The sequence below is a fragment of the Aulonocara stuartgranti genome, assembly GCF_965226115.1.
Source record: "Aulonocara stuartgranti genome assembly, chromosome: 15".
Taxonomy (NCBI): domain Eukaryota; kingdom Metazoa; phylum Chordata; class Actinopteri; order Cichliformes; family Cichlidae; genus Aulonocara; species Aulonocara stuartgranti.
Genome location: NC_138951.1, coordinates 4,901,460 through 4,926,210, shown reverse-complemented (window position 1 = coordinate 4,926,210; position 24,751 = coordinate 4,901,460). Strand labels below are relative to the sequence as shown.

At 42.2% G+C, this 24,751-nt stretch overlaps 1 protein-coding gene across 4 annotated transcripts in view; it reads right to left on the bottom strand.

The window, feature by feature from the left end:
* The window catches only part of evlb (Enah/Vasp-like b), a 49,793-nt gene extending 27,925 nt beyond the window's left edge, over positions 1–21,868 (bottom strand). Inside the window, exon 1 of one of the 4 annotated variants that reach the window (XM_082506552.1) lies at positions 21,754–21,868. In XM_082506552.1, the coding sequence (XP_082362678.1) occupies positions 21,754–21,758 (5 nt within the window). In that variant the 5' untranslated portion in view covers positions 21,759–21,868. Of the gene's footprint in view, positions 1–9,061; positions 9,840–21,135; positions 21,156–21,753 lie in introns of those variants that run through there. The other 3 variants (XM_082506553.1, XM_082506551.1, XM_082506550.1) reach the window with 3 other exon arrangements.
* Positions 21,869–24,751: the final 2,883 nt, after the last annotated feature.

The following is a 24,751-nucleotide window of genomic DNA, read 5'->3' as shown; positions in this document are numbered from 1 at the left end:
CAGTGCAAAACTCTCGCTGCCTTTTGTTCAGTTCTCTGTCAAGGTGATCTCGCACCGCTTCAATACAATTCAGTTTTGAATTACCTTTTCTACCCATTTCACTTCCATCTATTGATATCATTTCTGATAAAGCTTCAGTGAATCACAAATGGATCTCTCAGGTCCTGTTTTAGATTATTTTTTTCCCCCTATTTCTAAAGGAACAGGACAGATAGTGTTCATGAAATGTAGATAGTTTTTTAGGTCTGACATGCCTTCTTTACTCTATTAAGACCAATTCTCAAAAATGACAAAAGTAAGCAAAATTTCAAGAAATGAGAGGCGGCTCAAGACTTTTGCATAGTACTGTGAAAGAAATCAGTAAGACAGAGTTAGCTTGCCATAGTTTTTTTTTTTTAAATAAAAACCCATTATATGATTAGTAAAGTTACGTTTATGTGATCGTGTGTTGAAGGATTAGTCGTATCATGTTTGGCAGGTTTGAAAACAGATCTGAAATAAAAATGAATTGTTATTTATGCCTGTGCACACTTGATATGACGTCAGGAAATGAAATGGTGAAGATGTCTGTGATACACGTCCTTCAGCTTCAAGGTATCAGCGAATTAAATTTTATTCTGGCTCTTTTTAAATTCTAAAAGAACACCTCTCTTGTTTTCTGTGAGCATGTGTGTGTGCATGTGAGTGTGTCTACCGCCCCATGGTATAAATCACTTCATGTTTATCCATTGAAGCGTGCTTTTGTATATATCTGTGAAAAATGGGCTAGAGAAAAGTAAACTCTCAGCCCGGTATGCAGGCCGCTTACATAAGCAGCTCGCTTGCCTGCGTATTTGAGGTTTTGGTGGTGCTGTGGTGGTGGGGGCTGGCCGAAAAGTGAAGACTCAGAAGAGAGAAACATGGGCCTGAGCAGACAGCAGACTGTCAAACAGCCTGCCGCTCTAATACAAACAGCAATAAAACAAACCAAAGTGCTCAACTTGCAAAGGAAAAGCCTAAAAATAACCCCTGACTGACATGGGTTACAAATTTCATGTGTGAAATTCAGGCTTTGTAAATGTCATGGTTAACATCTTATGACTCTTTACAAACAGACTGGCTATTAAGCTGGGTTTCAAGAAAAAACTGCTGTATGTGACTCAGTAATAGCTGTTATTGTTGGATATGACACGGCATATTAGAACCAAAATAGAGCAGCGGATTTTAAAGTTCATCTCTGAGGAGACAGAGTTTAAAATTATCTCTCTTTCTGGCCCGATTTCTGCAGGTAACTGTGACATGTGGCCACTTGCGACTGGTTCCAAAAATTATATCCATGTTTAAAATGCCCAAAATCACATCAGATTTTAAAAAGTTTGTAGTTTGGTACCCAGAAAGTCTTGATCTGGATATTGTTTTGATTGTAATAAACTTTAAACCTTTTCCTTATGTTTTGGGTGAGGTGCGTATCGATGCACTGTGGTATAAAGGTGGATTATATAGCCTCATGATATTTTAAGCAAACTTGCAATAATATTTCTGACTATATAGAGAAAATATTTTACTGTAGTTTGCAGACAGCAGTCACCGATAGTACAAACAAAACAAAGGGTATTTTCCATCCTTCTTTTCTAATGAGCTGTTGTCACTGATGACAGGCTACCTAATTCAAAGTGTGAATCTACTGCCACAAAGTGCCAGCAGCATCATATTGCAACAGTAGTAACAAAGCACAAGATAAACCTAAGGACAAAAAAGTTCAAGTATAACATAACTGCTTAACAAATAAGGTCTCCCTGGGATGTTGTATCTTGGCAAGAGCTTTTTAACCACTTGCTTAAAGACCTCCTTTTCCACTTGTGTGTTTTCATCATATTTCTGGCCATAAAACATAACTGCATAACTAATTTCCATCCACTGTTTTCTCCAGTGATGCTATAATCATTGTTTGTTTCTTTTTTAACTTTTGGGTCACATATAACCAGCTGCTCCTCCTCATGTGCCTGCATATCCAGGTTGTCTCAATAGTGTGTTTTTGTCTCAAATGGTGAAACCAGTTTGTTGTTTCCACGTTTAGTGGGAACAGTTTTCTTGCAAGTACTTTTAAAGGTCTGACTACTTGTAGCCAGACCACTTCCATACTATTGAAGTAGCATGTTAGTAAATCCCTTTTTTAAAGAAGGTGACATGTTGCTCTTGCCCTCAGACATGTCTGGGCTACTATCATTGTTGTCTGTGATAGGGAATGTAAATATGTGGCATTGTTATATCATTGATCATTAGTATTATCATGAATGGTAGAATAATTCAATTAAATATTATTTATATACCACCAAATTACAACGCCAGTCACCTCAAGGCGCTTTATATTGTAAGGCAGAGACCCTACAATAACACCAAGAAAAACCCCAACAATCAAACAACTCCCTATGAGTAAGCGTTTGGCAAAAGTGGGAAGAAAAAATTCCCTTATAACAGGAAGAAACCTCCAGCAGAACCAGGCCTAAGGAGCTTGGAAAGAAAAGCGTCTGGACTTCTTTAAGTTGCTTGAAGACATTTCACCTCTCATGAGAGAAGCTTCTTCAGTTCTAAGGTCAAATGGTGGGGAGTCCCAGATTTAAGCCCTACGGGAGTGTGACCTATACCCATTTTCACACCTTGGCTCATCTGGGACTCCCCACCATTTAACCTTAGAAGTGAAGAAGCTATTCGGATGAGAGGTGAAACGTCTTCAAGCAACTTAAAGAAGTCCAGACGCTTTTCTTTCCAAGCTTCTTAGACTACAATGACCTGGATGACTGAGAACCTTCAAAGACATAACTAAGGGAGGTTTCAGGGTCACCTGAGCCAACCACAACTATGCTTCTTCAAAAAGGAAAGTTTTAAGACTAGTCTTAAAAGTAAGAGGGTGTCTGTGTCCCAAATCCAAACTGGGAGCTGATTCCACAGAAAAGCCTGAAAGCTAACATGGCATAGCCTAGCAAGCTAGGACTTCAGCTCAGCTAATTCAAATTAGTGATCCGTTTTATAGAGTTAGTCCAGGCTTACAAATGTGCGTTGCTGTGTGCTTAACTGTACTAACAGAACATATTTGCTCCTCATTTTATTTGTATTTTACTTTGCATTAATTAACAGATATTTGTTATGAATTTACAATGCTCGAGTAGTACTTTTAAAAACTGTGCCGTGCAAAAAAACATAAAAAAAATTTAAGATGGCAACAGGCACAATATTTAATAGAGGTCCACAAACCACAAGGTAACATTGTGGTGTTTTGTGTCTATATAGTCTGTGCTTTTAGCCCAAATATTAACCGTTCCATTTTTCCAAGACAAGAGGCGATGCTGGTATGCTCAGGAAAATGAGTTTAAATAACTACATGATGTGTGATAGACTAGATAATGAAAAGCTTTTTATTCAAACACTGTGTGTACGACTGTGTGAACACACAGTTGATTATATTCAGCTCGTGTGTATCTGAATGCATGTCAGAGCCGGCAACCCCACAGAGAAGATGCATACAAACACACACACACACTCAGAAGATCACGTGCACACGCATGCACTCCTAGAGTCTACTGCTGAGACCACGCAAGAGCACGCTAATCTGTTGGCATGACAACTGGAGTGGAATCTTCGCTTGGCCTAGAAAATATGGCTGGGAAGAAAAGATGAATGAGCAGTGAGAGATGAATTAAAAAAACAGCAACATAAGCCCACAGACAGCGTACTCTGTAATTACAGCGCGCACAATGCCCCGTCTCATCAAATGACTGTCTCTCAGTGCTGCAACTGTGCATCTGAGGGTGCATCCATTTGAGTAAGTGGAAGTTTGTGTATGTGCCGCTGTGAAATATTGTATGAGTTCTAATCTCTGTCTCTAAAAGACGGTAAATGCAGACCTATAAACTATAACTACATCCAACTACGTGATGTGCCTAGTGTTCATGATTCATTGCTGTGAAGGTTTTGTTGTTCGCTTTCCCAACACCAAATAATGCCTTGAACGCCTCCGGCAGTCCGCAGAGGTCAGCTGGGACAGCCGAAAGGAATAACACGACGATGTGGTGCCAAGAAAGAGGTCTGAATTTATGGTTTAATACCAGCTGAAAGCCTGCGAAGAGAGCACAAGGTTTCTTTTACGGCTGTGCCGCATGATTGCATAAAGCATTTAAGAGTTTCCTTACCCCTGAGAGCTAATGCTGAGTCTCTGAAAAGGCAGTGGGAAATCATGCTGGGCAGGGCAGGGCAGGAGGTTTAATTTAAGATTAGGTGCTCTCAACTTTCATGTTTGGCCAACACCTGCATGCATTTTTCAGCATAGCGGATGAGAAACTCTTGCCTTGATATTAACAGTGGTTTTCATTCCCGTCTGTAGCTGTAAGGACTTCCAGTCAGCAAAACCGCTGCCTTTACACCATCCTGCACACTTCTGACTTATCTTCCCATCAGAGAGACGAGACACCAGGTGGAACAACGGAATTAAACTGAGGATTGTCTCCGTCTGACCCTGCTTGGATTACATTATAGTGACAGAAGAAAGTTGAAAAATAATCTCAGCGACAGAGGATTTAAGACTTCGGATGGTCCTTTATGTCTCTGCAAGGCACAATGGTAAATGGCCTGTATTTGTATAGCGCTTTACTAAGGCCCCCAAAGCACTTTACACATTCAATCATCCACCCATTCACGCACACATTCACACACTGGTGATGGCAGCTACATTGTAGCCACAGCCACCCTGGGGCGCACTGACAGAGGCGAGGCTGCCGGACACTGGCGCCACCGGGCCCTCTGACCACCACCAGTAGGCAACAGGTGAAGTGTCTCGCCCAAGGACACAACGACTGAGACTGTCCAAGCCGGGGATTGAACAACCTTTCGATAATCCTCTGACATAACAGCACTGACAGAGACAGCACACAGTCAACAGATCCCCAATGAGTGGATGGCAGCCCGAAACAAACTATGGGATTTGAGATTAGATACATTAAGATGAAATGTGAGACCTGCAGGGACACTTTAGGGAAACATATTTGCTTGTATGGAGAACTTTATAGCTATGACATGTCAGTACCTGTAAAGCTAAAGATATGACATTTCTCATGCTATGCAGAGTGCTGGCTGTGGATCTATTTATTCTTTATTCGTGCAAGAGTGCTATCAATTTTCAATTAAGCAAATAAGCATATTTCCCAAATGCTAAAGCCCAGATTTAAAAAGCATTTCATCTTTATTGCAGGTGTGGATTTAAAGGCTGCAGCAAGAAGCCAGACTTTCCTGTCTAGCTAGTTGTTCGTGGGAACCTTGATTTTACTCTAATGAGCATTTGCTGGAATCTTTAATACTCAGCAAAGAGCCCGAGGCTGCCCTTGTCTCTATCCAAGTGAAGCTGTGCACTGCTGTAAACATATTGGAGGAGCAAAACTTGGTTGTCTGCCATTGGTAAGCGCGTGCATGCATTTAGGGAGGTCAGTCAAGCTGCAGATCAACCCAGGGGCTCAAATGGATGGACCTCATGCTGAGAGGAGGAAGAAGAGGACAAAGGCAAGAATATGAAGAATAAATGAAGGGAAGAGAAAAGAGGAGGATCACAGAAGAGAATCAGAAATTAAGATGGAAACAAAAAAGATAAATCGAGGAGGCAGAGAGATACGGAAGACAGGAAATAGAGCGAGAAGTGGGAGCAGCTTTAAAAAATGCATGCGTCTCCATTTGACGTAGGGAAAAAAAATTCCCAACAGGGAGGAGGTTGAAGGTGAGAGCATAGCTGGAGCATAAAGACTGGCAACGTCTAAAATATGTACCTTCCCATCCCTCAAAGGAAAAAAAGAAAGCTGTAGCTGTGCCCAGAGGGTGTGCTCCTTCTCACCCATGATGCCATTTAACTGCCTACTGTGCACCCACCCACCCCCCGACACACAAGGACTACAGTCAGCACAGACATGTTTACATATGATCCCTTTTATAGTTGAGCATTAGCTAAAGGCCATTAGGTTAAGTGCTCTCCATGGAAAATCCTAACAGTCTGCATAAAACATACTCGCAAGTGTCTGTAATTGGGCGACTCAATCCTGTGAACAAGCCGTAGCATCCTACATGTTTGTGTCAAAGATCATCAGTCACCAGAGTCACTGACCTAGAATATTTCACAGATTTCCATTGGAGCTTTCTTATGTTTGACATGCATGTGTGGTAGACTCCATCACTAATCTGTCAGGCCACGGTGCGGAACAACGCAGACATTTAGTCTCCTCGGAGAATCCTGAAAAACAGAAAGCCTCTTCCCTCATCCCATGACTTAATCCTCAAGCAATAACTTACATTACAGCAGCTCTTGGATTTAAGTCTGAGGCTTTCAAGGTGAACGAAGAGAGAGAGCTGAAGGGGAGAGTTGGCCATCAAGGCCCATTTCTATCAAGAGCGAGGCCAAAACAGGAAAAATCACAGTTTTATCAGAAGTTTTAAACTGGGGGAAAAGTCATCCAAGTTTATCCTTTAATGTGTATTTAATATATATTTTACTCAAACCTTGATTTTCCTTCTAAACCTAGCCAAATAGCTTTTAATGATTTTAATGACTTTTGTTGGTTTTTGTCTTCCTCACATTGAAAATGATTGCTAAAGTGCATCAACACTAACATTAGAAACATTACATTATAAAAAGACAAGAAGGAGCTTCTGGCCAGGCCTGGGGTCAGCTGAGAGTCAGAACTGGTTGCAGTGGAAGACAGACAAACAATTTATATGTGGACGTTGCTTAAAATATACAGACTTGGCATATTGACTATACTAAGTGGGCGATCCAAAACTGAAACTATGATTTATTATTCTTTAATAAATATCAGTGCACTGGGTCTGCACAATAAATAAGAAGGGTTTTTTGTAGTTGCAGGAGGCACTGAAACAGAAGCGCTCTTGCTCTTCGTATGCATAGCCTGTGTGCATTGCTATGTATACATGCACTGTATACGTATCTATGCTCTCATGCGTTGGCCAGCATTGGTTGTCATGGTTATCTGGCTATACTCTAGTTACCCAGCTTGGCCACTATGAAGCTGGTGCTAATATCCCAGCATCCATTGCACATGTTTTTCTTTCAGGGTGTATGCCACATCAAAGTCTATGTTCAAACAGCCACATATTTACTCCTTCACACTGGTTTCTCCTTTCTCCTCTAATTTCACCTCCATCCATCTGCCTCACGCTTCCACTCTCTCTTCCTTCTGCTTACCAGTGCTCCCCCTTCCACCCCCCACTGGTCTAATATTTTCTCTCCCTCTCTTTTCTCTCTGCTCCTCTTGGTTTCATTATCGCTTAAGCCCACCCTTTTAGGAATATAGTTAGAGATGCTGCTTTGTAAAGCTGCCCATTACTGATTTTATTGTTTGCGGGGTTCAACATGGAGACTACCAGAAAATGAGTGAAAGTGATTAGTGTACACAGGAACAGATACGGCAGTGTCTTAGTATGAATGTGCATCAAATCCACGCTCAGCTTTTCTAAGCGAGTATTCATTGCATAAAATCTGATTTGTGAAACATTAATATTGCTTATGGGCTTGAATTGGTTTTGTGAAAACACATTACACTTTTAAACCTCGTTAATCTCTGCAAATGCACACAGGGTTTGTGTGTGTGTGTGTGTGTGTGCGCGCGTCCCTCGTGTAATAGAGATGTGAGGCACAGCCAGAAATGAGTGAGACTACTTTTTTTTTCATTAAGGCTACAGTTTGCATAAAAACGCTGATATTTACTGACATTTCCTGGGGTTTGCTGATGTGGACATTTCACAGGGGTGGGAACGCTGTCGATGAAATCTCTTTAACTGTCTACTGGGCTTAAACCACTGTGAAAATAACATTAATAATAACAATAAAACTACAAACACTAACCTGGCTAAATGCAGCAGATATGAAATGTGAGCCAATATGTTAGAGTCGAAAATCTAATAATGACATCATGCCCAACGACAGCTCGAGTAAAGTGGATGAAGCAGAGCTATTCCTTTTCTGTCTTTCAGAAACAGATGCTCTCACTTTGCACTTTTCTGTCCTCTCCCTCCTCGCGCTGATGCTACCGAGCTGCGAATGACCTCAGACTCCCGTGGCGCCATCAGGGAGCACGGCCAGGCTGTGACAGTGACACGCTCCAGCCCAATAAAGCTGCTGGTCCACCAGCCTGGACCAGGCCAAGGTCAAAGCTGCTTAGTGGGGCAAAACTCTGGCTCTGAGTCCCATAAAGCTGCACTGATCAGAGCTGTTAGCAGAGGAATTGTCAAATGTATCACACACGAGATTATAACGACATCTCAAGCTGTGCATGCAAAGATTGATGATGGATGAGAGAGGCAAAGATCATAAGGAGAGCTTGAAGATTATTTTCTATTTCTTTTCATGTATGTCACAAAGCATCAGGTCTCAGATCTTGCACGCCCGAGTGCAATAGCTCCGTCCGAGCACAATTACATCTCAACAAGACAAAGAGGAGGAAAGCTGTTGCACGTCTGAGCATGCGTCTGTGAGCGCGACGGCAGGCGTCGACTGTGGATGTGCAACAAGCCACCCTGAGCACTTTCAGCTGCGATTGGAGAGGAGAGAGTAGCAAAAAAGAAAAAGAGAGCAGCGCAAAGGAAGAGAACAAAAGAAGCCACAGAGGCGCCCGATAAGAAGGCGATAGATTCCTGGATGGCAAATGCAGCACAACTGTGGCACTGTCCAAACTTGGCAATCTCCTTCATAGGCTGTCAATGCCCTCTGCTTCTCCAAGGAGCCTGACACTTTTCTGCACAGCTAGCAAACACATTAGCATGCAGCCCCATCCCCCTGCAAGGGCAATGAGCCACTCACAGCAGCACTCATCATACACAGAAAGCGTTTCATATGCAGCAGCAGCAGCAGCAGCAGCAGCTGGGGGTCTGGTGAAAGATGCAATCATGATGCTGTAAGTAAAATTTGCATGGAAAAAGCAATTAGAGGTATCAGCCTCGGATGACTCCATCGTTTACCAGTGAGTGATGGATCTGATCTACTGATGGATGCCACCCTAAACACCGCCCCCACCACCATGCATTGGATGCCTACCTGACTTTGAACTCAGTGAGCTGTGGCTGTGCCCCCGGTTCAGCACAGTATATCTGAGGGAAGTAAAATCGGTGAGACTGAAGGTTGATATCCATGGTGTCCGCGGACAGCAGGTGCACACAGGTCAACCCTGTTCAGTGACTCCAGAAACTGAAAACAAATGTCTGTCTGTTGCCTCAGTTGCTTTTTTTCCCTTCCTTTGTCTCCCCTGAAATCCCGTCGCTGATACTTCCGCTAGAGGTTGGAGTTCAGCGGGAGCATTCTAGTCACCTTCTCCCCGAATAGTCGCAGAGCTACAGAAGGCTACCACCAGGAAGGCATCTCCCTCCTCTTTACCTCCTCTGGCAGACTGAACGTTCAATCAGCTCTCCTGCCCAGCACCAGATAGGCACACTAACCTATTTCCCCACTGCCAGTGTACAGTCAGCAACTGTGAGCTCTAGAACAAAGATGACTCGTGTAAAAGATACAGGCTCCCGGCAGGTCAACAGAAAAAAATGTCACTTTTGGTCATCAAATCATCCTTTGGCAGCAGGTAAAGAAGTAAAAATCGGTAAAAATAAAGGTGAAATTGAAGCATTTGGTGGGAAAAAAGGTGTTTTCAATATGAGGGCACTCCTCAGCGTACAGAGAAGACTGAATGGGAGATGAGAGTCCTTTGGTTTTTTACGCTTCAGACACAGAGGAAAGGCGGGGTGGGGGGTGAGCAAGATGGAGATAGAGAGAGATTCCCGGTGCTGTGAGGCGTTGCCCTCACGCTGCCTCTCCTCTCTGTGTCTCATTGGATTACCTCCTCCCTCTCCATACTCCCTCCCCACACCCCACCTTCCCTCCTCCTCTTCTCTCCATCACTCCCCTTCTCCCCTCCCAGCTGTGAGAAGAGCAGCGGGCTGCCAGCCCCGGAGGCTGCTGGTCCTGCCCCTCCTCCTCCTCCTCACCATGCAGCTCTCCTCCGCCAGCCGCCGGATTGGCCGAGACGAGGATGCGTAAGTCCGCATGGAGGGAGAGAACGAGAACGAGGGGGGAAAAAAGAGGAGGAGCAACAGATTTTAATTCATCTGATGGCTCCCATCTTTTCTCGCAGATGATCTGAGGTGGAGTGCCAGGCTTGGGTGGGGCTTCGGATACAACAACATACGAAATGTGGACACACAAATTCGAGCATGCGAGGCCCCATGTTTGCCTCTTTAATGTCCCGTGCTCCATTTATCTCAGCACATATAGATTACAAGCAAAGTACAGTAAGCGGCGTGCAGCCACAAACTAATCTCCTGGCTGGGTGGGTGAGTTCAACATCAATAAATCCCTGCCACATTTACTGTGCATCCTCTGACATGCCACAAAAATAGACACACCCGTGGTCTCTTTCTAGTACAGTTCAACCTGCACACACCACCCACATCTGTCCTGCTGTGTTTTGCCAGCAGGCAATTTCATTGATTGAACTGGCTGTAGAACTGCTGGATGCAGACGGCACCGGAAAATCACAGTTTAGGGCCTGCTGAAAGTGCCATTTGGCTAGAAATCGTCATGCCAATGAAATTTCAGCCATGTCCTTTTATTACTTGTTTGATAATAATTTCATATTTGTTAGTTTATGAGAAAAAAATATTACCTTAAGTTAGAAGCAAATGTCTGCTTGCAGTGAGTTGCATCAAACAGCCTTCTTCAAACTTCTGTTGCCTCTATGAAATCATGAGTTTTGGTGTTTGTGATACATTATCATTTGGTAAAAATGTACAGGAATTTGTTTCTTTTACTGTTGCACCGATGTGAAAGGTGGGGGTAAGGTGAATTTTGAGTGGAGTGGTCGTCAAAGGAAGCAAGCAGGCAACAAGAGGGCAAAAAAACCTGAAAGGGGTGATTTTTTTCTATTATAACTCAATAAATTAAATGACATTGACCCTTTAAGTTATGCACTACTTTAGCGTGGATTTAGAGGTGATGTTCACTCTTGTTCAACGCTGGCATTTATTTAAAGATTTCTTTTTTAGCTGCTCAGTTTCTCTGTTAGTAACACTTTTCTTTAAGCTGCATTTTTGCTAATAAACATCAGCATACCATTTAATCTTGCAACAAGTAATAAATGCAACTTGTTAACCAAGCTAGCTGTCTGAGTCTTGGGTTAGCTGACAGCTCCCTAAACCTAGTTCAGATATGGCCACTAAATTTGAGGCTTTAAAATTATGTTCCAATACGTTGCCTGTGTCTTTTATATTTAGTCTGTATTTGGCTTTGAAGCCTTTGTAAGGAGGAGGCTGGGGTGTATTAATGGGTCATGAAATTAACTGACTTTTACGTGTTAGTTTCTCCTTTCAAACCAAAAGTCAATCTTTTTAATCATGACTATTACACAAACCCATAAAACTGTTTTTACTGTTTTTAATTTTAGCCCTTTATTTCTAACCCAAGCTTACCCCTAAGTCTTTCTCATGCAGAAACTGAATGGAGGAGTTGAATATGTACACGAACCTCTTAACTTTCAATAGATCCCTATATGGAATAATGCACCACAGTACTGGGCCCAGAAATTGTAAGTAAAGTAAGTAAGTAAAATTTATTTATATAGCACATTTCACAGATAAAAATCACAAAGTGCTTTACAGTAAGATCAGACATACAAGTTAAAATTAATTAAATTAGTTAAAAGCCCGTTTGTATAAAAATGTCTTCAGCTGCTTTTTAAAGGAGTCAGTAGAGTCTAGACAGCGTAAAGACAACGGCAGAGAGTTCCACAGCCTAGGTGCCAGTGCCTGAAAAGCCCGATCCCCACGTGTTTTAAATCTAGTACGTGGGACCACCAGTAGCCTCTGACCTGAAGACCTAAGTGCTCGGGATGAAGCATGAGGTTTCAGCAGGTCAGAGATATACTGGGGAGCTTCACCATGCAGAGCTCTAAAAGTTACAACTAAAATTTTAAAATGAACCCTAAAATTTACAGGCAACCAATGAAGAGAAGCCAAAACTGGAGTAATGTGTGACCTCTTGTTTATACCAGTTAAAAGTCTTGCCGCTGCATTCTGTACAGACTGAAGGCGATCCAGAGCTGATTTGTTAAGACACGTAAAAAGAAAATTGTGTTTCTGTTTAAAGCTGTTAGAAGCTAAAATAAAAGTGGATTTGTGTTTTTTCATTTAAATTCACTTTTTACACAATTTCCTCAAGTGCATCTGCTTTTCATTGTCGTGTGCATTATACCAGCAATAATTCCCAAAAACTCATTAAAACAAGAGAAAAGCCCATCGTGGGTTTTTTCTTTTCAACACAATGGCAGCATTATTTTCTGAAAGCAACTCCCAGTAGCTGAATATGAGACTAACTCACTACAGTGGCTAGTGTCAAATCAATAAAGGACATTATATTGCAATTGAGTCGCAGCACACCATCTGCACCATCATTTTTATCTTACAATCTTACTGTGACTCACTGAGAGCACAGGCAGAGGAAGAGACTGAAGCAAACAGACACTCTCTTGTTTGCAATAAAGCATTCGTGTGAATCTTTTTCTTTTCTTTGAAATGGCAGCAGTAGATGGCTGAATAGTGACTCCAGTTGAAGTCATTCATTGTTTTCTTTTCTTTATAAAGCAATCATATTCTGCTTATCAAAAATACAGGAGGAGGTTGGGTTAAAAAAAAACAATTTGGTGGAGAGCAAAGAGGAGGAGACAGACGGAGAGAGGGAGCGAGAGAGTCAAATGCCTGGGTGAAAGGGAGGGAGGGAGAGCCAGGATAGCAAGGGTGAAAGGACAACCAGTCAGCACTTACACTGTACAGTCTTGTCATACACCCCCCACCAAACCCCACCGTCATCCTGTTAGGTGGGTGAATGAGTGAGTGAGTGTGTGAGCAAGTGAGTGAGACAGCGAACAATAGAGTGCGATAAAGCGAGGTTTAAGTCCTGGCAACCTGATTTTTAGCATCCAGCAGGAGGTTTGGCCTTCAGTGTAACACATAGCATGACTGTGTGTGTGTGTGTGTGAGCATGCATGTGTGTGGCACAGCGAGAGAGGGGGAGGGAGGGAGGGAGAGAGTGTAATTGAGCTTTGTGGTAAAACCGATGACCTAAAGTAAAGCAATGCTGGAGAAAGAACAAAAGGATAAAGAACATACTTTGTTCCACTGTAGATGATCAGTAACCCAAGTGGAATGATAATGATGAAGTATAAACATGTTTCAAATCAAACTCTGCAATATGTTTGTTATTAAACTATTCAAGCTTAATAATATCTTTGCTGTGGCACTCCAACTTGTGGTCAGTTGAAATTATGCTATATCCTGTTTCCTGTTTTACTTTGTTGGTGCTTGAAACACGTCTGCAACATTATCGTGTCCACCTGGCAAAATGACTCACTGGGCATAATTCAAAAAAGTGGAAACCTTTGTATTCAGCTCACAGGTTACACTTTAGATCAGGACATCAACAGAAATAAAATAAAGAGAGAGAAACCATGAAATCTCATTAGACCTTTACAAATGGGTTTTTAAAGCATAGATCAATAAAAAAGATTAGAGTACTCACAGACTGTATGTAAGAGATATCCAACTATTAGGGCGGTTCGATATAATACTCCTTGTAGCATAAGATGGCGCATTGTCTTGCATGAAGATGGTTGTGTTGCAGAAGGCACAGTTCTGTTCATTCTACCATGGAAGAAAGTGGTCAGTCAGAAACTCCACATACTTTGCAGAGGTCACTGTCACACCTTCAGGGACCCTAAAGGGGCCGACCAGCTCTCTCCCCGTGATTCCAGCTCAAAACATGACTCCACCACCTCCTTGCTGACGTTGCAGCCCTGTTGAGACATGGTGGCTGTCCACCAACCATCCACCACTGCATTTATCTGGACCATCCAGGGTTGCAATGCACTCATCAGCGAACAGGACTGTTTGAAAATTAGTCTTCTTGTAGTTCTGGGCTTGTGAGCATTGGTTAGGGGTGGCCAAATATAAGGTTTATGCACAACTGCAAGTCTCTGGAGAATCCTACACCTTGAGGTTCGCAGGGCTCCAGAGGCACCAGCAGCTTCCAATATCTGTTTGCTGCTTTGTAATGGCCTTTTAGCAGCTGCTCTCTTAATCTGATGTATTTGTCTGGCAGAAACCTTCCTCATTGTGCCTTTACCTGCACGAACCCATGTGTGCTCTGACTCAGCCACAAATCTCCTACATTATGGTGATCACGCTTAAGTTTTCGTGAAATGTCTAAGGTTTTCATTACGTGTCCAATGCACTCAACTATTTCACGCTTTTCAGGAACGGAGAGATCATTTTTCCTTCCTATATTGCTTGAAAATGGTGGTCTGCTTAATAATGTGGAACATCCTTCTTTAGTAGTTTTTCCTTTAATTGGGCTCACCTGGCAAACTAATGATCACAGGTGTCCGAGATAGATTCCAATCATCCAAAGAGCCCTGAGACACAATTCCATCCATGGGTTTAATTGAAAAACAACTTATTTAATCTTTATGACACTTAAACACAATTTGCATAATAATTTGGAGCGCGGTGTAAATGTAAATAAAATTTAAATGAATGATGCAATGTGACTTTGAATGCAAATTTAAAGTATTTTTATATTTTATTCTCATATCATTTACAGTGTGCATGTTTTTTCCCCATACAGTCACATTATATTCTAATTTCTTGCTTCCGTCATCCCATCAGCACCCACCTGTGTGCAGTCACGCTATTCGACCCGCAGCAAGGTGGAGAAAGAAAAGGGATTAAACGAGTGTGAGCGGTGTGACAGAGACGACGTTAAACGGCTCTTTGACGTTTCCTGTGCTCTCAGTCGATTTCATCCTCTCAGGCCCGGGGATTGAATCTTTTTTTTTAGCTGCAAACAAATACTCACACGTGCACCAGCAGCGTGAGCACGACGTCTGACTCATATGAGCTGCACATTTTAATTCTAATTACACCGCACACCAATGGGAGATGGCAGAGGAGACACGGAGGGCGGGCGGGGAGTGATTTCCCTCTCATTCACAAAGATCCCACTCTTAAACACACACGCCCGTCTGTGCAGATCAGCCTTCCCACTCTGCCTCTTGACGCCTCCGTGTGCATCATTGTGACTCATAAACAGCACTACTGTCACCTAAAATGAAAATGTTATCATTCACACTCAGACACATGACCACACACCTGACTCTGGAGGCATCGTAATGTGCAACATCATTCTCCATTTTGAGCTGTGCGTGTCATACTGCATTTAGACAAATGGGGTTATTACAGCAGCATTCAGCACAGACATCATTACACAACCTGTTAGCACCAGCATCTCCAACATATGAAGATATACAAGCCACTAAGAGTTCATCCATTTACCCTAACCAAGGAGACAAACAAAGCACAACAGCAGCTGAGCTGTGACTAAAAGGTTGCACTGATAGCAAGCAATAAAAGCATCATTGCTTGCAGCTTTTAGTAGGAAGTTAACTCTTAATTTACATGCTACAAAATTACATTGCCTTTGTTAGTTTAAAATAACTGATGCCTGAATTGTGGTCTGTGGCCTTTTTCCAGTCCTTAAAGTAAAACATTCTTGTATTGCAGAGAGGTGGGTGACACAAAGAACAGAACAAAACTAAATGTGTGTCCCATAGTTTGCATACCAAGACTTACACCAACATTAAACCAAAGCTACAATCTTTTCCTGTGCCATGCACTATGAATCATTAAAAAGTGGATCATGTTGCATACAAACATTTCACAGTGAAAAGAAAGTACAAGACACATCCCCCTCAGCCTCCTAGTACAGGGACCTATGGTGTAAATTTGAAAATCCGAGGTGATTTTCAGAAACATTGACCTTTAACTTTGACCTTGAGCTCAAGGTCACTGAGATTCGAAATTGTCAAAGATTTTCAGTCGATGCTCCCATGCTGTGAATTCCAAAATCCTACGTCGCTTCGTTCTCGAGTTATCACATTCACAAACTTGAGTGTCCACACCGCCTGCCCACCCTGCTGCGTAACAGCAATACCCCATCAGCCTTTTACAGCTCTGCAGATTTGCATCCAAGGATTGCGTAATCCTTAAAATGCTATAATATTAAGTATTAAACTTTATATTTGTATTGGAAAAAAATCAATCCACTGACACAATCCAAAAGCAGTTGGTTATATGATTTTTCCCAACAAGCTTTAGGTTTTGCAATGACTTGTGCAAAAACAATGCAGGATTGAATTCAATTCCGTTTTATTTTTATAGCAACAATTCACAATAAAAGTTACATCAAGACTAAAAGTATGTATGTATGTAGGCTCCAAATAAGACCAACGCACAACCATGCACAATGCAGTGTGGAGCTGGAAAACCTTGAGTCCTCACATGGATCTCCTCCACCACAGATCAAAAACTGCTCAGCAGTGCCTCAAGGAACACAGTAAAGAACTGAACATATTGAGTTGGTCTCCAAACTCCAATCTGCTTAATTCCATTCAATTCAACTCAATTTTATTTGCACAGCGCCAAATCACAACAACAGTCACCTCAGGGGGCTTTATATTGCAAGGTAGACCCTACAATTGTAATGCATCCAATAGCACACAGAGTCCAAAAGATCCATTGCTAATGTCTCAGTGCCACTATATTTAAATTTATATATATGATCATGGTTTTTAGACATTATTTTTAGCCATTTTCAGCCATGAACTGCAGCCTTGAACTTTTGTCGACATTACCCGACAGAGGTGCGCATGAGAAGGCCAGTACAGACTTGGACAGTCATCAAAGCTGACAAGACCCTAGTACAAAGCCCACGTGATGCTCCAGTGTGAGAACAGCACAGGTAACAAGGGAATTCACAACCAGCAGTTTGCACATCACGTGTTCTGCCTCCAGCATGCAGCTAAACCAAACTGAGCATTTCAGGCAGTGAGGGTGCAAATGATGGGAACTGTCTGCTGCTGTATGCTACCTCTGGACAAACTGATTCTTCTGATGTTCTGCTGAGCTCATGCATGAAGAAGACTTAACTTTCTGCTGCTGAGTTCAGCACAGCAGCAGCAGTCCTTTCTGCTCATGAGTTTGATGTGAGCTGTGCAACTGAACCAAATGACATCATTTCCAAATATGAGGGAAACTGGTTGATAATTATCTATGACTGCTCCAAAGAGTGACCCCTCACATACGCACTGCTTCCTGACCCATGGCTCATATGAAAATATTATTTAAGCAGCTTTAACTAATCAGCGCTTTGTCTTTAATGATTCACACAAGATTATTTTTAAGGGAGCACATGTGTGTTCCTACCGAAGTGTGGGAACATAAGATGACTAAACTTGCAACATGTCTGGAACAAAAGGTGAAAATGCCACAGTTTTAACACTGGACCAACAACAAATGTGTCATCAAGAACGCACACCTGTAACAGCTTCAAAGCACACAGCTGTGAGATCTGGGAGCAATGGACCGAGGGGGAAATTTGACCTCCACTGGTGTGTATCACTCCCTGGAACAGCGGGGCATAAACCATGACATTTCCATGATTTATTTTAGCTCAGACACTCGCAGCACCGACTGTGGGTGTAGAATGGAAATGTGCTTTGTTTTCTCCCAAAAGTAGCCTCTCATACGGTACATTTGCATTACCTTGACATAGAGAGATAAACTCAGTATAACCCTGTTTGTCCTTGTCATGCATCAATTCAGCTCACTATTAATGCTAGTATTCATATGGGTCACACGCATACCACCAACTGATCCTGTCAATACACATCAGGCCACGAATCAGATTAATAGGGTCTACACTTCACTTTCAGACCATAATGAAAAACCATCCACTCAAATGGAGGCAGTGGTGATGACGACAGGCTGCAATGGGCAGGCTCAGGTCACAGGCTAGACCGCACATCAACTGTATGTGCTCTTTAACATGTAGTTAACGGGCACACAAAGCTTACTGGAGACCTTTTTAAAAGGTAATAATAGCTCTGAGTAATGTGTAGTAACATGAAGTGAAGCAAAACAAAAACAGGTCCTTAAAGCTTCTCAGTTACTGAGGCTCGAATGATTAAGACTAGAAAAATAACGGTGATCAGTATAGTCAAATGACCTATTATTGGACTTTTCTTGCTATTCATTACAGTATCTCTAAGGCGCCAGCAGAGGGCTTCACATACCTTATCTTTGAAGGAATAACACTGAAAATCCTAAACTATTCATAGCATTCAGCTGCAGAAAACAAAGCGAAGCAGCAAATCATGCTAAAAAAAAAACTGAGCAACTCAGTCAAGCGTAGTCCCGTTTTAAAGGTTCACAATACGAGTGTTCAGAAAGGAAAGGAAGTGATTTAATACAAGAAAAAACAGGTTGCTGCATTTGTGAAGGACAGCAAATTAATCAAAAAGATGGATGGGAGGGTGAAGAAGAAAAAAGAAGAGAAATAACCGACTTCCAGAAGGGGAAACAAGCCAGGAATCAACCCTTTAGCCCACAATTCCAGAAAACAAGTGCCAAGCAAGGCTTTACTGTCTCCTCCAGAGATCAGCACCTTCCCCCTTTCTGCAGTTGGAGATAACTAAAACTAGTGTGGCTAATCATAACAAATGAAGAGCAAATACAGTGGTACAAGCATTGGATTCCTTCATTAATCTCTTGTGTTTATAGCCAGGGTTCTCGATGTGCAGGCCGAATTGTGCCAATAGAGCACAGAGGGAGACCAGGGGACCTTTGCCATTTGGTTGTATCTCTTGTGTTCTCACCATCATGCCTTACAGCCAGTGTCGAGAAATCTCACCATTAAAAATGACAGTTACCAACAAAAATGTTCTAAACATAACTACTACAACCACTATTAAAATATGCCTGATGTGTGCATGTGCCAGTTCCTTAAAACCTGGCTTAAAAAATAGGCGGATGCAGGGACTATAATACGAATTCTCCAAAATACTGCAGTTTGCCTCATTATAGAAAAATACTGGATGAAAAACTGCAGCCCACAGGAGCTCACTGAGATCAATGCTCATTAGATCACAGCACAAAACAACTGTGGGTGTCCTACTGACATTCGCAGCACAGCAGCACAGAGAAGACACAAACGCGAGCGACTCGGACGCTCGGACCAAAGGACCTCTCGGTCATGATGAGCAGAAACAACATGCCCGCTCCATCGCGCTTGCAGATTTAAAGCCACGCAGTCATTTAAGGAGAAAGATAAATGAAGTCCACACAGTGATCAGGCGAGACGCAGGAACCACAGCAAACTCTGCTGAAGCAGAGGCTTGTGAACCATAGTCTGTGTTGCCACCTACAGAGCACCTCCACAAAGCACACAATCTGTCCTCCTAAATCACAGCTGTATGTTTAACTGGCTGTTTAAGTGACAGCAGAGTGTTACACATAGTTTGGACTCGTGCTGGTAAAGTTTGGATAATGTGATCACAGTGTGCACAGCTTTTTTTTGTGTGAAAAACGACAAAAAAGTAAGTTTGCCTAGTGTACAATGCAAACTTTCACAGGAAGCGGTTGATACGTATGTGTTAACAAAATAAAAGCTGTTTTATTATCACGACAGAACAGGAATAATTTATTTACAGCCTCACATTGACCTTGGATCACATGCACACACAGACACACACAGTAATACCTTTATCAGGACACTACACTGAGTTACATTTTCTGAGTTACTGACAGCTACTACTGCTTAACACTAATCCTACCCCCTAAACCTGGGTTTAAGTGTGCCAGGTTTGCTATTCCTTATTTCTGCCATATATACACTGGTGCCCAGACTCTGGAACTCTCTCCCTTTGAGCTTGAGATCTGTGGACTCGGTGGTCTCTTTTAAAAATTGTTGACTTTTTTGTCGACTTATGTTGACTCTCCATATTACTGTGAAGCACTTTGGTGTCCCTTTGGATTTTTAAATGTGCTATATAAATAAAATTGTATTGTATTGTATTGTATTGTATTGTAAAAAAACAGCTAAAAACTTATCTTTTTAAACTTGCTTTTGGTTCATTTTTGTTTTTATGTTTTAGCTTCTGTGAAGCACTTTGTGATTTTTATCTTGAAAGGTTCTATACAAATAAATTTTACTTACTTTCAACGGTGGATGTTCACATGACACAAGCACGCAGTTTCAAAAAGGAAGGTCAGAGTATGTGCAAGTGTTTCCTGAGCCAAAATCTCAGGTTTCAGAGCACCCCAAAAGCCTAAAAGCAGACATTGAGTCCCCATCCACACGTTCCACCTTCTGTTTGTGATGGGGAGCTAATCAGAGGAAAGCTGGTTCAAAGCAGGGATGTTATACTCATTTTACATCATAGGACACATGATGTTGGAGTCCTTCTGTTCCCCATTCCTTATATTTGACATTCCTGGCTTAAAGGGAGGTTGCCCTAAATGCTCCCTGTATCTCTCATGAAATGGACTGAGGGGCCTCACTATAGTGAAATAAGTATGAATTATTTTAAACCGGAATCAAGAAAAGACAGACTAGTAGAGCCCAAGAATATGAATGTTGAGCTGTCGAGCAACAACAGGACCCCTTTATTGATTTATACTATGGGGAGGTTTGCAGGGAATAGGTAGTGCTGGCATCCCTCTACATATCAGTTATTTTTCATCCTCTGATTGTCTCACAAGACATTCCCTGAAAAAGGCGCTTGCTGTGCTGGAATTAGAGCCTGGGACTAACTACGAGGAACACATGAGTGTATAATTTGGGAGTAGGTCTGGAAGTTGAGGCATCCCAGAGCTCGTATTTCGCTTCACAACGAAATACCCCATATATATTCATGCAGTGTAACCTCTGGACGCCTTGCATTTATCAAAGCACACAGGATCAAAAACCAACAACGAGCCACATTTTTTGTGTCCCTAGCAGGGAGGCAGATTGTCACACACCATGAGTAACACCACACTAGCACGCACACTCCGTCACCCACTCTACTTTCTAAGCCAACAGCAATTAGACTCAGCTGATTTTTCCTCCTGTTCCTGGTGAACCTGTGCCAAACGCTGCTGCTTCTGCTGCCTCACCCACTACTGTGAAGCGGCAGCCTCGCAGCTGATTGGAGGGAGGCTGTGACGACAAACCCGGGCTTGCCAGTAACGTTTTACCTGATAGGCACTCACACTGGTCTAGTCAACCCAGCGCCCTCATCTCCGAGCCGCGTCTGGATCGCTGTATCGAATGCTCACAGCTGATTGGTTCCCGTGCGGAGAGGTGTGTGCGAGCGTGCACGCTGCGCAGGTTTCACCTTTTTTTCAGGTGATGTTTAAAAACTGCAATCGCAGCAAGTGTTGTTAATTAAGTGCACCGTAACGCCACACTACTGCACGTGTAGTCTGGTTCCCGTGACAAGACCTTTTTTTCCGCCTGTGCAGAGTACCTCCACGTGAAACATCACCGAGCGAACTGGAGTCGGCTATTTTTTTTAAAATTCTTATTATTTTAAATCAAAGGCTGACCTCAGTGTGCTTCTCTTAAAGGTTCATATTCTGTCGGCCAACAGGTGACCTACCGGTCAATAAAAGCGCGTGCTGCCGTGAATCCCGGGCTGTGATACACCTACTGTGGCCTCTAAATTCAGCTGCATCCCATAAATTGTCCAGATTCCCTGTGAATCAGCCCCACATCCCCTTAATGTCCCTAAAAAAAGGAAACCCACCACCACAACCAGTGCAGAAGTCTGCGCTTTTATGTGCAGGGAAAGACCAACGCATGCTTCTCCTTACCTCATCGTCCTTCTGAATGAAATCAGTGAGTCCTTCGTCCTCAAGTTCGGCTCTAATAGAAACGATCCAGGTCCAGCAATAGCAGCAGATCTGTATGGTTTTGATAGGAAGAAGAAGAAAACAACTGCGAAGCCTGCAGCGGGCTGGACGTGCAGATGCTGAGGGTGGAAAAGGCGAGCGGGTGTGGAAAAATGCTACACGGATGCCCACAGTTTTCGGGTCTGTCTTTAAAAAAAAAAAAATTAATAGAAAATAATAATAATTTAAAAAAGATCCTCCTCCGTTGTGTTTCAGGCGGCGGCTGGTTCGGTCGGGGCCACTTCAGAGGGCAGCACGCCGCTTTCCTAAAGACGAGAAGCCGGGCGGAGTGGCTGACAGCGGCTTTTGAGGTGCCATCTTTTCCTGCCTCCAACCACTGGGAGGCTGGATGGATGGAGAGGCAAAGAGGAGGGGGTACAGGGAGAGAGTGAGAGAGAGCAGGCTGCTGGAATATTCAAGTGTGGCTGGTTTTGCTGCACGGCAGCGCCCTCATCCCGGCGAGGTTGCAACTGTGCAGCTGATGAGGGCAGGTAGGTAAACTAAACTCCCTGTGTTTTTCTGAGCACATAAAGTTGGACCACATGAATTATGCGCAATCCTTTTAGAGAAAAATATATTATCAGAGTCGTTTTATTACGCAGTAGACCTGGAAATAGTTTTTACAGTGATTGGAGAGAAACCCACGATTACCACAAATACTTTAAGCCTTTAAGACCCTGGAGAAATAGGCTAGTATTATATTACTGTATGATGTCGATGACTGTGTGTGTGTGTGTGTGTGTGTGTGTGTGTGTGTGTGTGTGTGTGTGTGTGTGTGTGTGTGTGTGTGTGTGCGCATCTTATTTCAAATTTGTATTTTCTTTCATTGGCTGATGGGACCAACTCATATCATCACTGCATGTAGAAAAATGGCACTGTAACATCTGTAACATCTGTCTCCTCACGTGGAGGACAGACAGACTCGATCAAAGCTCCAGAACTGTGGCTCTGCTTTTCAGGAAAATGGGATCGTTGGGTTGTATGGTGCGATTTATGTTCACACTGGTATGCTGTTGATTGTACATGAAAGTCAGGTCTGATCTGGGGTTTTTTGTTTTTTCATAAATCTAATGGGTCTGATGAAAGCTAGTATGAGACAAAACCACTGCCAATTTCTATAATGAATAAAATTCACGTTTTATCATATATGTAAAATCTAGGTGTCCAGAAATAACAGTTAAATGTACTTTATCAAACTGTAACTAAAACTATCACCACTTGGGGGCGCTGTTTCACTGAAGGTGTGCTAAAACCAGTGACTGTGCGGGTTTTTTCTGGGGGGGTTGTTTGTTTGTTTGTTTTTTTGTTTTTTTACTTTATTTTAAGTCCTACCAACTTCCTGCAGAGGCTTTGGATACTTGCCGTTTTTGTTATTTAGTTTTTTAAATGACTGAATAAAGGTCACATTGACTCCTTACACCATCTTGTGGTACAAATTGGTATTACATGAAAAATACAGACGTTTTAGCTTCAACTGAATCTTGGATCTCTTCAACACAACGCGTGCAATATTTTGGACAACTGCTTGACATAAAGTCACTGCAGCCTTTTTCTTCACATTCTCTTGGTAACCTTAATTAATATTGGAAGGCTCTATAGGAGGGAGCAAATAGCTTTGATTGGTCCGACCGTCCACAACAGTCCCAGTTTCTTATGTGGCCCTCTGAGAAATTTTTCACCTCTGCTCTAAACCATTTTTAAGCACGTGAATTTTTGTGCCCCGAAATGAATTAAAAATAAAAACTACATCCTAGAAAAATTAAACAATCTGAAACTTTTTGGGGGAACTTAAAAGTTAATATAAAAGAGGAAAAAGCTGAAAAAATATTTTATTATAAAACTTTTCAGCACAGAAAAAACGAGGAGCCTTTGGGGTCATGTGTGTATGTTATGACTGGAACGCCCTGGAACAGCCATTCTATATTTTAAAATCTTGTCAATAACAAATACCCCCACACTGAATTTAAAAAAAGGTGTGTGTGTGTGTGTGGGGGGGGGGGGGGTTGCTGTAAGCAGCATAAATTGAACTAAAACATTTTAAAGAATCAAAATAAAACTTGACAAATGTTTCCATCATAAAATCCCAATCAAGCCTTTAGTAGTTCTCCTTTTCAACAGCAGAGGTCCTATTAACTCCCAAAGAGCACGTGGAGGATGCACTTTGAGGTCACAAATTTCCTGCACAGCTTTTTCTGTGTTAAATCTTTTTTGGGTGCAGATTTTTCTGTTGAAACACTGAAACTATGTGTGTCAGATGCTGCACACATTCTAAATGTGTTGTAACTTATACGATGTTAGAATATGTGATATTTTAAACATTTGAGGCAGTGTCCCAGGCCCCAGAACATGAAGGAGGTCCAGCTAGCATGCTGGGAAATATATTACTTATACATCCTTTCCTTGCTCTCTGTCATTTGTGGATAATGTGTGCAAACCTGTTGATGTCAGCTAATGCAAGAGCTAGGCTTTTTTTGGCAAGTGTTTTATGATCAAAAGAGAAAAGACTTCCATGTCTTTGGATTCAGGCAGTGACTTTGAAAAGCGCAAGCCCCAAATGAAGTTCTGATGGGTGAGTACCAAGGTTATTATAGTCAGCTAAAATATTAATATAAGATATTAAAAATACTTTTGTTGACTAAAATTAAAAATATATATATTGTTAAAAGATACTCGCAGCCCCTCATTATCCTGTAGATAGATCACTTTTTATATCCCAGGTGATTATTAAAGAAGTTGACCTCTGACCTTAAGCTCAAGGTCACCAGCATTCGACCTCCTCAGTTTTTGTCTTTGCTTGTTTTCGTCTTGTTTTTTGTTGTTGTTGTTGTTTTTAATTAACTTGCTCGACGAGGTTTCGATGCATGAGACTTTTCTTCTCTACATCACTGTGAGTTAGCTGATTTCAAAAAGTTCAGTGTTT